Here is a 14,945-nt window from a genome sequence, read left to right as displayed (position 1 = left end):
GTTGTAAACCCGAGTGAAGGGCAAATATATTATGAATCCAGTTGACCGTGATGGGGGATCGATTTTAATGATTTTTTTTCTGTGTTCTAGAGGAGGCAATTGATGAAGAGAGCTTTGGCTACCTTGATCTTCCAACCATCACCACCTTGATTCCCAGAATAGGCGATATTCTCCAGTTAGGCCAGGACACCCAGTTTCTCCTGTAGATATTATTCCTGCAATTGTTTTTAGATAGTTTTAATGTTTTTTGTTCTGAAAAGATTGTCACTTTTCTTTTTATACAATTACAGAAAGTTTGTAAATTAAAATATTTTTGTATTCTGTAAATTTAAAATTTGATAATTATTCTTAAAAAAATGTTTCAAAATAGTTTTGAAAGTTTGTTACTTAAAATATTTTGTATTCTGTGAATTTTGAATTTTAATAAATATTTTTCTTAATTTTTTGTGTCAGAATATATTTAATCAATAAATAATGACCATATCAATATTATATAATTATAATCAAATATTAATAATTTGAAATTAGCAACCCAACTGATTGAGTAGAAAGAACCCAACAGTATAGTCAAATTGAGCCTATGGTTGGGTTATATGGGTCAAAATAACCCAGCATGTGTTCTGTCCAATATTTAACCAGTGTTGGGTTAAAAAATAACCCATATTGGGTTGTTTTTAACCCAACATTTTTAAGTGTGAAACAAACTAGGATTACACAAATTCATCATCTGATTCACTATAGGGGTTTCCTGGTGTCCATTCTGATGTAGAGTGAAAATCTGGTCCATCATTATTACTTGGCTAAAAGGGTATTTTAACATACAGTGACTTTCTTCCTCCTCCAACTACCCATTTATCCATTTATATATCAGGGCTTGCATACAAGTAAGCGCACACGTACAGAAGAATAGCATAATACCAAAAACAATGAAGACAGGAGTAAATACATGAATGACCATGGTACCCCAGGGGCCAAAGTGATCCGTTAACCATTTGTTGAAACTAAAACCCGCTCTTCTTTTCCTCCTGATCAACTGCTCTATTTTGGTTGTTTTAGTGTCATCTTCTTCTGGGGTCTCCTGACCCTGCGTTGGTGGCATGCCAATGCCACTTCTCCCCTCTGTGTCTTATAATAGTTCATCGCCATCCTCTCTGGAGTTCAGCTGGTTGTAAGAACAGCTATCATTTTGCTGCTCAGGACCATGTATCAATTTTGGACCATGTCAGGTCAGGACCATGTATCAATTTTGTTAAGAAAGGGAAGATGGATTTTGGGAGAACTGGGAGGCCTTTAGAGTCCAACCAGACTCCAGTTGGGAGTTCATGACACCCTTTTCTGGTCCATAATGCCTTTTCTCCATTATCAGCTCCTGTTTGAAGCAGAGAGACATCATTCAAAGAAAAAAACAGGGGCATTTGCAAAATAGGGGAGACAGATGAGAGAGCAGCCGCTTTTGCAGCAGTATCTGCTGCTGCATTACCCTGTGACACAGGGTCAATAGACCCTGTGTGAGCTTGACATTTGCATACTGCTACTGAGGCTGGTAGAAGTAATGCAGACAGGAGGTTAATAATGAGACTTCTATGGGCAATTGGTTTGCCCGTAGAAGTAAAGAAACCACGATTTTTCCACAAAGCATGGAAATTGTGACAGACATTAAACACATATTGAGAATCTGTGTAGACTGTGATGGTTTGTCCTTTTCCTAGAATAAAAGCATGGGTTAGTGCAAACAACTCTGCTGCTTGAGCAGATAGATTATTACGTAATCTGACACTTTCAATGATATTATGTTCCGTACATATAGCATAAGAAACACAAGGGGAACGACTAGAGGGGTTTCTCATGGCAGAACCATCTACAAAGAAAACACAGTCAGGGTTAGACAAGGGTGAGTCAAACAACGCATCACGTGGTTTTGACACAATGTCAACAACCTCTAAACAAGAATGAGGTTATCCATCTTCAATTGTAGAAAGCAGAGTGGATGGGTTAAGGACAGTACAGCGTTTTAAGGTCACATGCAACATTGTTAGTAAAACATTTTGCCAGTGCAATAGTCTTGCTGGTGTTAGGTGAGCAGTTTTTGCTTGAAGAATGAGGGAGTGAACAGCATGTGGAACATGCACAATTAGACACACATAGCAGCAATGTCAGCTGTGGCCATAACTGCTTCAGTAGCGGCTGCTACAGCCCTTAGACACACTATCATAGCCCTTTCTGTTGTGGAAAGTGTTTTGAGTGATGACTCAAAATAACTCTTCTTCTCCCTCTGCCTCTCTGGTAAGACCACTTTCATTGTCCAAGATGTTGTGGGCAACATCTTGGGCATAGTCTTTTGTGGATCAGGTAGCTTCTCAGCAATCTCCTTCAGTTCATCTGGATGCCATGGCCTGTACACAAGCATCTCTGGATTCCCATGTGCATGTGTCTCCCCACCCATTGGTCGTGGCTGGGGGTTGGGAAACACCATCATAGGCATCTAGGGGAACGCTTCCTTTGCCCCCTTGACTTCGCAACCAGTAGCCAAAAGATGCTGCTGTAGACAGAGACTTCTTGAGAGAATTAAGGTTAGTTTGCTGTTTTTTTGGAGTCATAAAGAGAGCAGACAGGTCAGGGTACAATGCTTTTTCTTTCTCCTCCTCTTCAGAGTCTTCCTGGTGGCTTTTAGCTGCAGGGGTGGCCCCTGCTGAGAAGTTGTCACTTGGGGAGGAGGGGCTGCAGGCATGGAGACAGCGTATGGAGGAGGCAAAGCCATTTCCCTATTTCTTGCCCTACATTTTTTTCTCCTTTCCTTCACACATACTCTCTTCTTTCATTTCTTGTTTAACATCACCACTTCATGTCACTTCATATTCCACTCAAACTACTTAATCAGTGAGAGTAGTAGATGTGTGCAAAGAGCTATAATTTTAAGACACTAAGTGTCGGCTAAATAGTAATATATAATAATAGCAGACGTTAAAGTGGCTGGTGATTACTGAGATGTAACTGGGATGTATGCAAGTGAGGCTGGTCACATGTACCTTGAAGGTGACACCAGCCAGAGCGAACGCCTTGAAATCTCCCTGAGTTCCCTCCACTGGACTCAGGACAAAGTCTTCTTTACTGGCACTGATGTGTGAGGAGACTCACACTGACAGAGAGAGCAGCAAAGGTGGTCAGGACTGCACATCTCCAGGGTGCAATAGCTTTAGCTTGATGTTGCAAGGAATGAAAAACAAAGAAGCAAACAGATAAAGAAGTGTTGATAGATGACAGTGTGTGTGAAGGAACTTACCTCCAGTGAAAGTGGCCTCTACCTCAGGAGGGTAGAACAGCAGTTCCTTGAAGGAGGGTGTCACTGTAATCTTCTCTCCTGACAATAAAGTTGCAAAGTGAAAGGAGTTATTTGGGGTTCTGGTGTGCTGGGGGTAAAAGTCTTGTTCATTTTCTCCACAGATGAACTTCAGGTGACTCACAGCTGGATACTCTCCTGGTTAAATCCTCAGTACAAAAGATGAGCGAAAATATCTAGATCTTTGATGAAAAGCCAAAAAGTTACATGCCCGTGGACATAAAACTTTAACAGAGAAGTTTACTTCAACTTCACAGGGGGCCTTTCATTCAGAAACGTCCAATCAGGAGCTTAACATTCTGCTATGTGTGCAGATTAAGTGGAAGTTAAAGAACACACTTCTCAAAAAACTGCTAAATTTGATTTTGAATTTTCAACATGCTACAGTTTCGGTTCAGCCCTCATGGGCACTGCTAAGAGCACAGAGCATGAAGTGAAAATGCAGTGGACATACAGTGGCACCAACCTGGTTCAGTAGGAGATCTCATAGTGGAAGGGGCCTGTCAGCTCATCGACCTTCTCTTGGATGGGAGAGCTGTCATCCCGTGGTCCACCTTCCTCCTCAGCAGCGCGGTGCTCTCGTTCCTGACAGCACAGCTGAATCTCTTGCAGCTGCTGCTCTTGCCTCTGCTCCTCCAGGCTCCGCAGGGGGCCCAGCATCAGTGCCTGAACTCCACCCCCAAGACGTCGGAGTCCAGAACTTCCACTTCTACTGACTTATGCTTCCAGCACCACTCCTCGCGAGAAATGCTCACTGACATGTGCAAAGATTGAGAAGAACAAATCATGAATAAACAGACTAAAAGCAACAGAGACAGAAATGTGAGCATTTGCACTGACAAGGCTTAAATGTGTCCCCCCCAGCCAAGGTCAGGCATTCACACAGAAGACCTTCTAATTATCTCATCTATGAACAAATGCCTAAGAAAGTCATCTACTCGCATTGCTTGGGCCTGGGAACACTACAAGCTGAGTAAACATGCCTCAAAGACACTGTGTGCAGACTGCTCGCAGGCACACAAAACAGATTGTGTGTATTGAACAGTGAGTGAGATGGATGCAGCACCAGAAGGTAGAGGAACACTGGCTGAATAATGTGTGCTTCCTGAAAGTTGCTCACACCAATTATGATCCAAATCTGGTAATTACTAATTGATTTCCTCACAATCGTTAGAGAGTAATTAGTGAGGTCTTTGAATAGAAATGTACATGGAAAGGAGGAATCTGTTTATATACGATGGTTAGCTTGAGGTTGCCCGGTCAAAACTTGCATGCTGACTGCATTTGTTATCCTCTTAAAATAACTTTATCAAATGACAACCACCGAGTTCTAATTTGCAGCAGCTCAAAATTGACCACAAATGAATGAAAGAATAAATATCACAACTATCATTAGTACTATAATTATGAATGTAAGCTTGTTGGTGGTGAACCCTGACCTTTGTACTTCCCAGGTAAAACACTGTCAAAGGAGAAGCTGAGGGTGTCACTGCTGTCGGACAGCGCCATCGCCCTCCTCTCTCCCTGTCGACTCACTGGCTGCAGGGTTACTGACAGGTCATCATAAGAAGCTGGAGGCCAACCAGAGGACACAAGGTCAGTTTATGTGGAAATATGCACAAAGATGGAATGTTTCTGTGGGTTGAAGCCGTCTTGAAGTGTGTGTTACCTACACAATAGACTTTTTTCAGAGACAGAAGCCATGAACTGGGTGAAAAGTACGTCTGTGAGGGGATGGTCCACAAGGGAGACCTCCAGGGCCTGAGGCTGCAGAGCCAGGCTTGCTTTCACCTCAGCCTCGGGGAGAGACACCTGGACACGTGAAGTACAACCAAAGTCATCTTGTAGAAAGCCAAGTTTTTAAACATACAACTATATAAGCACCAAAATCAGTTACATCTATGAAAACACATCTCAAAGCTGGCTGGTATAATATTATTGACTTATTTTTTGAATACTCTTATATGTTATGGTTTCAACAGACAAATATTGTAAATGTGAGAACAGTTGAAGGGAACCTTCATGTGCATTTAATTAGTGAGCCTGTGGGCAAACTACTATAATTCTAGTTAAACGGGTGAATGTGAATGTTAGACCAACCTGCACACTGTAATCTCCAGGTTTGGCCTGAAAGCAGAAGGCCCCCTGTGGATCAGATTCGATGGTCTTGCTGGAGGCCTTGCCTTGGTCCTGGTGTGTCAGAGTGACCTTGTAGCGGCCCTGCTGCTTCATGCCCTCAGGCAGGCGACTGATGGAGATCTGGCCACAGACACTGAACCTGTGTGGGGCCGACATGAGAACTCAGATCAAGCTGGTCAGCAGTGTGGTAATATGGAAAGCCAAGCTGAAGCTCAATATATCTCATTCATTTCAAAGCATGTATTATGTGAAAATGTATGTGAGCCGGATGAACCCTGCTGTGACGATGTCAGGGAGCTGGGGCGTGTTGGGGGCGATCTTCACTGTGATTGGCTCAAAGAACATGAGCTCCTTGTTGACACGGATGGTGTAGGTACCAGCTGTCATGTTCTCCAACCAGAAAGAACCATCCTCCTTGCTGATGACTGCGAGGGCAGAATAGCAAAGCAGGTGTGAGCATGTGTAAAGGCTTGAGAAGCACAAATGCAGAAATTGAGCATTCAGAGTAACTGATCTCAACGTCGGATTTCACAAATCCCCCGCATGCCACCACTGTGTCATCAGAGGATACGGTCAAGAACTGAGAATAGGTGATACACATTAACACCCTAAGAGCTCTCATGTCTGCCCGGATGGTAATTCTCAACATCTTGCCTAACTGAGCTCTCGCTGAGCCGAGAAACATCACGCTGCCTCCGCTTCCGTACCAGCTGAGCTGCTGTCATCCAGCGAGCAAAGCGTGGGGAGCTGCGACCCCTGCTGGGCCGGAGGAGGTACGGCTTGATGTCAGTGACCGTTTTGAGGTCAAAACAGAAAAGAAAACTAAAAATAAACTGCAGTAGACTGCACAAAACAAAGAGTATTTGACAAGATATTTATTCACCATGTTAAGTTTAATACTAAAGGCAACCACCACAGTCATATAAAAGGCCTCATAATAAAGCAGAACAGCAGTTCCTCTCAGTATCTGACTGAAACATTAGTACAAACATACCCACCATCCAAAACTTTGAATAAGAATTAAGTAAATATCTTACATCAAAGATTTATGCAAATAACTTACTTAGAGGGGCACAGCACAGTGCTGCTTACTTTCCTTCGCTCGCTTTTTGAGTGTAGGATTGTTGCAATATTCAAAAGCTTTGTTTTGATACAGAACATTGGTTCTCAGAGGGATTGTTGGTGAAATTTAATTTCAGTTTGCATATTTCAAGATATATTACAGGATACAGTGCGCTATCCACACATTTGGATTATTTGTTTTTCAACAATTGCACTTACGAAACTTATAAACACTGGAAATCCACACACCCTCCTGGAAAAAGAAATGTATTGTGTGTGTGTGTTTTGTTCTGTTTCCCTGACTTGTTTTGGTCACTGATGCAGGAAGTGTATATGATGTAGACTGTATCTACTGAGATACTGGGAAATGAAATCTTAAAATAAAAAATGGAGTCACAGTAATGTTAAAAAGAGAGACGGTACCAGTTTAGTGTTTTGAAATGTATTAGTTCTTTGCATTATTATGCAACCTCAGAGTCATTAATTATGATAAACAGCAGATGCAAAAACACCTAAGATGAACACACTGCAAATGTAAAAGTTATTAAAGTAAGAAAACTGTAGTGTTAATACATTTAAAGTGCATCAAATTCAGAGACCTGCTTCTGCTGCTTCTGCTGCTGTGTGGCTGGGATATGGACACCGAGGACTTCACAGCTGAGAGCTTCTGGGCCTGGCACAGCTTCTGGATCAGGAAACGCTTGTCATAGCCTTCCTGGGGAACAAAATAACACACAGATAGTAGATCCAGATTTTGGTAATAACTCAAATGATGAAGCATGGTCATTGTATCACTTGGAAAAGAGATAGAAAAGAATAAAAGGTGAAATAAATGAAATGGAGACATGAATTTCTGAGTGACCCTACCATGACTAGCTGCTCCCTTAGCTGGTTAATAACTCTCTTGTGCCATCACATAAAACATGATCAAACTACAGGGGAGAAATGAAAATGTTTCAAATTACAACTAGAGGGAGACAGAGCACTTGTGTCACCAACAGTGAAAACATCATTTTTGCAATGATGATCAATGCTGGACAGAAACACACACCACGTAACGACAAAAAAAGGAGACAGCGAAGACTTCCCATGACAGAGCGTAGAGGAGAGTCTGGACTTGACTGGGCGGCTGGGATACTGTCATTGGTAGCACCTCCCAGTAGGTGTTGTAATTAACAAATGGTCCACAGGCCTGGGAACTGTTAATTCTGTGCAACAAGGGATGTATGAATGAGTGTATATGGCAAGAGAAACATGGAGGCAGTAGCAATGAGCGATCAGTGCAAAGGACAGAAAAGACAAATATCCTGTCTCCATTTATATTCAACAATAAAACTCATGAGACAAATTTTGGTCAGGGTTCGATTAAAGCTGCAGAGGAGCAGATATGATATCACCTGATAGACTGAATCAACAGAGCGTTACTCACTGCCACACTAACAGTGATAGGCAGACAGGCCAGAGCCAGGCCTATCAGCAGCACCACCAGGAAGAAGAAGTTGGAGCTGGAGGCCCGGAACGGATGTGTGGCTGGAGCAGCTGTTTACCAATGAGACCTATCAACACGCAGCAGTGAGGTAACATGGGAAACCCTTCCTCTAATTTCGACCCATGTACATATGCCCACACATATATGTAAATACCTTTTTGATATAGAAGATAAAGAAGTATTTAATAGTGCAGGTGGCAGGCAGCAACAGGCTGTAGAAGGTGCCGATCCAGCAGATGGTCTGACCGTATACGATCTCCAGCATGTTCTGAGGAATAGCAAACCTCTGCTGGCCCCACCACTTCGCCACACCACAGTCACAGTGCTTCACTATCAGCCTGAGGAGGACAGGGCAACAGAACGGCACTGTTACAAATGACTCAAGAAAACAGGATGAGACATACTTCCACCTAAAGGTGCTTTCCAGGGAAAGGCAAGAAAACCGATTGGGATGACACAGAATACGCACATACTTGGGAAGGTATAAATCTTGAAATGGCATAAAATGATTAGATTTTATCTGCAAAACTTGACGACTTGAACTTCTTTTGAGATAAAGAAGATGTTCATTTTTGAGGACTCACTTCCTGGGAAACTCCACAAAGATGGTTACTGTGACAATGATGATGAAGTCAAAGATGGTGAGTTTGTACATCTCCTGGCCCACACGGGTCTCCCAACACTGGACAAGAATGCAGAGGGAGACAGGTGCTCAAAAAAAAAAAAAAAAAAAAACCACCAGTAAAATATATCACGATAAGACTGGAGGGAAGAATTTCTGAGACTCGTCCTGGGATGACGTCCATCATGCGTCATCATATATCTAGACACTGTGTAATGAAAGGCTAAATGAGTGACAAAGTCCCACTTAATTAACATTATAAAATGACATCTTAATAGCATTACACCCATTGAATATCTTCAGGAATTGTATGTTTGTTGACACAGAGATAAAAGTGAGTTTGATGTTGGCATCTGTGTCTCATGACTAGAAATCATTGTATGTTTTACTGGGATGCAGGAAAATTACTTACGGAGTAAAGAAAGTGGTTATAGCCACAGATGTATGGCTCCTCTTTACATTTAGTGATCTGAGACCAGAGGGAGAAGAGCAGAACTCCAATACTGGTCAACCGCATGAAGACACACCTGCAAACAAAGGAAGAGGAAGAAAAAGAAAGACGGAAAGAGAGTAACTGAGTTCATGTTTTTAACCCTTAGATGCATGACCTACCAGTACCTACACTCTTCCATGAGTGGGGTCAAAAATGACCCCAATTAGAATGAATGCGTTTAAAGCTGTAAACTTAAGAAATGTCTTTCCTTTTGGGTAAAGATGATTATTTTAATTATATTTTGGTCAACAAAATAATTATTTCATGTTTGACATGTTCCTTTATCACTTTTTATTAACATTTTATCACAAAACAACTTTGAGAAAGGTAAAAAAAAGTAAACATCCAAAATGATCCCAACATGAGAACGATTTCATATTTTACATGTTAATTTCTTATCATCTTTCATTTGAACACAAACTTGCTATCAATACAGCTATCAAAACATTAACTTGACTGTGACTGTCAGGTATACAACCTGACAGTCACAGTTGATAAAAATCAAAAGTTCCTAGGGTTGAACTTCCCCATATTTCATAGAATTCCATAGAAAATGCTTGGGGTCATTTTTGACCCCACGTATGGAAGAGTGTGGTACTGATACAAAAAATGCAATTACTTAAAAAATATAACAATTAGATACAAATCCATATGGCCTCATGTCAAAGACAACCTGTTTGAGGAATACATGGAAGATCAAATGATAAAAAATTAAAATGACAAAGATATTGCAAAAAGTTATGCATCTAAGGGTTAATAAATTCTGAAAGGTTGCTCATTTATACTTAGAATAAAACGTATATACCTTGTCATATAACTTACAATACTTCATGTAGTAAACATTATTTATTGAACTGTACTTTTGTATTTTATAGTAGGCTATTTAATTTGCAGGTTTAATATTTCAGGCAAAAATAAAAGTGTGTCTGTGATTATTACTGCCCATTTTTACATCTCTCTCACACACATTCACCCACGTACACACACATAGACACGCACACACATGCACACACACATGCACAAACACACTCACACACCCACACACACTCTGACACACTGACCTACTTTCTCTGCACGCGTGCACTCGTATCTTGTGCACTCCTCTAATGGGTCACGACAGACACTAATAAACACATACATGTGCACACAAACACGCAATCCCACACGCTGTGACCAACTGAAGTGAAGGTATACTGTCCTTAACAAGCAAACGTAGAAACATGTGATGCAGATAGTCCCTCTGTGTTTCTGCATGCTGGTTGGTGGTTGGAGTTGCGGCCGGAGTGGATCCATGTTTTCCTCCGCTCACGTGTACCGGCTGCTCGGCTGCGCCCTTCAAGCTGTCACTAAAGCCGAGAGGAGAGCTTATTATGGGAGCTGGCCTATGTCAGCAACAGCCAGCAGCACGTCTCCTCCAGTCATCTCCAGCCATGGCTCCGAGTGAACGCTGTCTACTCCACCGGCAGAGCACAAAACCCAGAGCAAAGTGTTGTTGTTAAACCTTTCATGTAAGTAACGCGTTTTTATTGCCGTTTGTAATCATGTGTGTTTTATTGAGCTCTCTCAAAGCGTCCAGGTTTCTGTGAGCATGTTTACCTGGAGCCACAGGTGGTGTTTTTCTGTTCACTTCACTACAGCTCAGTTCAATTCAACCTGCAGCATGGAGAGCTTCCTTCATATAAACACACATTAGAAATGTAAATGAAAATTCTAATGAAGAGGTAATAGAAAGTATTTATATAGAAGTAGCCCTACAGTGCAGTTAATATTAATCATGCTCTTAAAGTGTTGTAGCTGAAAGTCAGCAGAGTATCAGGCTTCAAAATATGTTGTAAGATTCTTATTTGCATGCCGGACCAACATATCTGTAAGGAGATTAAGATCAATATTTACTGGTGGAGCCTGCCACTGCAGCCTAAAACAGGTTTGGTTAGTGAGAAGTGGAGATCCATAAGATTATACTTTAGAGGATGAGCAGGAGCAAATGACGACTCTTAAATTAAGAGTCCCCAGTTCTGAACATGATTACTGAGTGGATGACAGAGTAGATGAGGTAGAGCTTTTAGGCTGGTGGTTCATGCATTTGGATCATATCAGTACCTACTGGGACTGAGTGAAAGATTGCTTCCACAGAGAGGAGGAAAGATCATGAGGAAAAGGCTTCAGCATCACTGTTCATTCTGTTTTTTACAAGTGATTTGATGTGAGTTTGCCACAATTCAATATCCAGTTTAAATCAGTTTAATTCAGTATTCGACTACTTCAGTACAGGTCTCATGAGCAATGGCAAATTTTAAGTTGGGAGAAAAGCAAGTTTTACTTTGAAGAGAGCTCTTTGGAATATTTTTAGGATTATAGATTATATTGTAGAAGCACATAAACAATGGGCTCAAGTGTGACACAGTGCACACAGTGAAGAAGCAATGCAATCAATTGAAGAGATAATACAACAACTATCCGCAAATGGGTGATTGTTTTTTTAATTCAGTAAACAAAGGAAGAACACGAGCAGTACTCTGCATTTTCACTGAAATTATTGTTAGTCTAAACTGTGTGATAAAATGAGCACTTTCAATTTTACAGTTTGCCTTAAAACTATAACTATATATGGCCCCACATTGTTTTCTGATTTGTTTCAGAATGAAACGAGGAAGGACGGGTCTCAAATCAAAGTGCCAGACCTTCCCCTCCCATGAGGAGAGGGCTAAGAGGCAGAAGCGGGGTTCGTCCAGCTTCGCCCTGACTCCGCTGCAGGACTGGGGTAACCTGCCCCACCACATCGTCCTGCAGATCTTCCAGCATCTGTCCCTTGTAGACCGCGCCAGGGCCTCCTCTGTGTGCCGATGCTGGAATGACGTCTTTCACACCCCTGACTTGTGGAGGAGATTTGAGTTTGAGCTCAATCAGCCGGCTACGTCTTACCTGCGCTCAACTCACCCTGACCTCATTCAGCAGATCATCAAGAAGCACGCCCAGCACTTGCAGTACGTCAGCTTCAAGGTAAGAGCCTTCCCCTGCTGTTGCCTGTTTCTCCTCTCCTTTCACCTCCTCCTCCTCCTCCTCTTCCATTCTCACAACCCAGCTGTCTTAAAAACAATATGTGCGCTCCTTAATCCAAACCATCTGCTGCACAACTGTTGGTGACGCATCAGCTGTCTTAGCATTAGTGATCTTAACACATCAATGCTGAGATTATTCTTACACCTCCTTCTTTCCATTCCTCATTTTTGTGTCTTTATTTTTTTTTTAAAACCTAAATGGTGAATCACTGCTGGCAAATCAGGTGGACAGCAGCACAGAATCTGCAGAGGCGGCCTGTGACATTCTCTCCCAGCTGGTGAACTGTACCATTAAGACCCTGGGGCTGATTTCCACAGCACGGCCCAGCTTCATGGATGTGTCTCAGGTAAGAGGCTGCCTGTGCTTCACATGCACATCTCAACACTTTCACTCTGTCTTATTTGAGGCAAAGAACTGCATCAGTCACATCATGTATATCACGTATTTACACGTCAAGCTGAAGACTGTAATCATCTCTTCCATCCCTCATAATGACTTACTGTGTCCCAATTTTACAATGGTGAAAATCTATCTAATTTCTTCGCTTTTTGCAATAATTCTGCACATTTGTTTGTCGAAAATAAATTGTCTTGTAACATTTTTATTCGTTCAGGTTGAATCAGCATTGTTTGTCCCTCCTCAGGCCCACTTTGTGTCTGCACTGACAGTGGTGTTTGTCAACTCCAAGTCCCTATCCTCGATCAAGATTGATGATACGCCAGTGGACGACCCGTCCCTGAAGGTGCTGGTTGCCAACAACAGTGACACCCTCAAGCTGCTGAAGATGAGCAGCTGTCCTCATGTCTCCCCAGCAGGTCACTACACTTTTTGAAAAGGAATTTCCTGCTTTTATCAGTGAGCACAGTAAAAGGTGGACGAGAAATTAGAAGACAGAGAAAAGGAGAATATGATAACTACATGGTCACTGTTGTAAACTCCTTGGCCATCAACATCAGCATGCTAACATGCTCGCAATGCCATCATGCTGATGCTTACAGGGTATGATGTTTATCATGTTCACTGTGTCAGTTTAGGATGTTAGCATGCTGACATCTGCTAATTAGAATTATACACAAAGTACTGGAATGTCATTATATCGCAGATATTTGATCATAAACCAAAGTGCTCAACATTTTTAACTTGGACTTGATGATGCCGCTGCATTGAAAGTGAAAGGACAACCATTGTGATTACAGGATCTGTTCCCTTTCAGATGTTCTGACTTCTCCTGTCCTCAGGTATCCTGTGTGTTGCAGACCAGTGCCATGGTCTCAGGGAGCTGGCGTTGAACTACCACCTCCTGAGTGACGAGCTCCTGCTTGCCCTGTCCTCTGAAAAACATGTCCACTTGGAGCACCTGCGCATTGACGTGGTGAGCGAAAACCCCGGCCAGACACACTTTCACACAATCAAAAGAAGCAGCTGGGACGCTTTAGTCCGACACTCACCCAAGGTCAACATCGTCATGTACTTCTTCCTCTACGGGGAAGAGTTTGAGCCCTTCTTCCGTGAGGAGACTCCTGTCACCCACCTGTACTTTGGCCGGACGGTCAGCAAACAGATGCTTGGTCGCATCGGACTGAACTGCCCTCGGCTGGTGGAGTTGGTGGTGTGTGCCAACGGCCTCGAGCCCCTGGATGAGGAGCTGATCCGTATCGCCGAACGCTGCAAAAACTTGACGGCCATCGGGCTCGGCGAGTGCGAAGTGACCTGCAGTGGCTTTGTGGAGTTCGTAAAGATGTGCGGGGGCAGGCTGACTCAGCTGTCAATCATGGAGGAGGTGTTGATCCCAGACAGCAGCTACAACATGGAGCAGATCCACAGCGAGGTGTCCAAGCACCTGGGCCGCATGTGGTTCCCTGATATGATGCCCACCTGGTAGGCTGACATGAAGCCAGGATGGAGGTTAATGAAGTGCATGACTTTTATGGACACTCACCTAATGATGCTTTCATGAGATCTTTTTTTTGTGTGTCCACAGTTACACATTTTAGTGTTCAGCTGAAGCTTCAGTGTCAGACTGCAGTGTGATTTGCTCTTTTTGGACAACAAGAAGGCAAGAGGCAGATTCTCTGTCAGCCGTGTTCTTGGCAGCTTACTAGAAGTTTATTCCTAAAGCTTTTTGACTAATACTGAAAATGAAACCTAAAAGCATTGGCATGTGGATTTCTGTCTGGCAACACTGTGAGCAGTCAGGCTTCCTTTCATGCATAGATGTTGTGATGTGAGATTTTTAGTGTAGTAGGTTCTTTCAGTCTGAATTTACAGTCATTCACTGTAACCTTTTAACCATTGTGTGTAAAGGATGTGGATCTTGATTATCTTGTTTACTTTTTCAGGGAAAATTACACTTTTAATTTGTTTTTACACTGTCATTAGTGTGTTCAACAGGTCTTATTTTGAGGTGAAATGTTGATCTTTACCTTATTCTTTGCCCATCTACTCCTGCTTGGTCAGTGTTCCTACATTTCCCACAATACATTTAATAATTCTTCCTAAACTACAGCATTTTAATTTGGGGCTTTAAATTGTCAAACTTCAGTTAAAATATATGAAAATCTTGTTTTTAATTTAAAGGCTTTAAATGGTGGTATAACATATCAAACTTAGCTTTAGACATGGAAGTCATTTATACTGATTGTCCTCTGTCAGGTTTCTTTTTGCTTTTTTCCATTGCTGAAATTGATTTTATTTATGTATTCTATGTTGTTATTATTCATTGAAATTAGCGTTTAAAGCTTAT

The 14,945-nt window shown here is 42.1% G+C and overlaps 2 protein-coding genes and 1 pseudogene across 2 annotated transcripts in view; 1 reads left to right on the top strand and 2 right to left on the bottom strand.

Moving 5' to 3' along the window:
- Positions 1-1,409: 1,409 nt before the first annotated feature.
- LOC143325890 (BOS complex subunit NOMO3-like) lies at positions 1,410-5,867 on the bottom strand. Its single transcript, XM_076739256.1, has 7 exons — positions 5,751-5,867; positions 5,438-5,615; positions 5,011-5,149; positions 4,777-4,908; positions 3,804-4,091; positions 3,281-3,358; positions 1,410-3,136 (listed from the first exon to the last, which is right to left on the bottom strand). The coding sequence occupies exons 1-5, from the start codon at positions 5,861-5,863 to the stop codon at positions 3,997-3,999; spliced, it is 657 nt and encodes a 218-aa protein (XP_076595371.1). The 5' UTR covers positions 5,864-5,867; the 3' UTR covers positions 1,410-3,136; positions 3,281-3,358; positions 3,804-3,996.
- A 217-nt stretch (positions 5,868-6,084) lies between these two features.
- On the bottom strand, positions 6,085-9,281 carry LOC143326193 (transmembrane channel-like protein 7; annotated as a pseudogene).
- A 1,230-nt stretch (positions 9,282-10,511) lies between these two features.
- fbxl3l (F-box and leucine-rich repeat protein 3, like) overlaps positions 10,512-14,945 on the top strand; it is a 4,591-nt gene continuing 157 nt past the window's right edge. Inside the window, exons 1-5 of the mRNA XM_076739164.1 lie at positions 10,512-10,650; positions 11,782-12,142; positions 12,426-12,548; positions 12,846-13,017; positions 13,441-14,945. The exon at positions 13,441-14,945 is cut by the window's right edge and continues 157 nt beyond it. Of these exons, the coding sequence (XP_076595279.1) occupies positions 11,783-12,142; positions 12,426-12,548; positions 12,846-13,017; positions 13,441-14,084 (1,299 nt within the window). The 5' untranslated portion in view covers positions 10,512-10,650; position 11,782 and the 3' untranslated portion in view covers positions 14,085-14,945. The remainder of the gene's footprint in view (positions 10,651-11,781; positions 12,143-12,425; positions 12,549-12,845; positions 13,018-13,440) is intronic.

The sequence above is a fragment of the Chaetodon auriga genome, chromosome 9 (assembly GCF_051107435.1).
Source record: "Chaetodon auriga isolate fChaAug3 chromosome 9, fChaAug3.hap1, whole genome shotgun sequence".
Classification (NCBI taxonomy): domain Eukaryota; kingdom Metazoa; phylum Chordata; class Actinopteri; order Chaetodontiformes; family Chaetodontidae; genus Chaetodon; species Chaetodon auriga.
The sequence above is the reverse complement of the archived record's forward strand: the minus strand, read 5'-3'. Positions and strand labels throughout refer to the sequence as shown.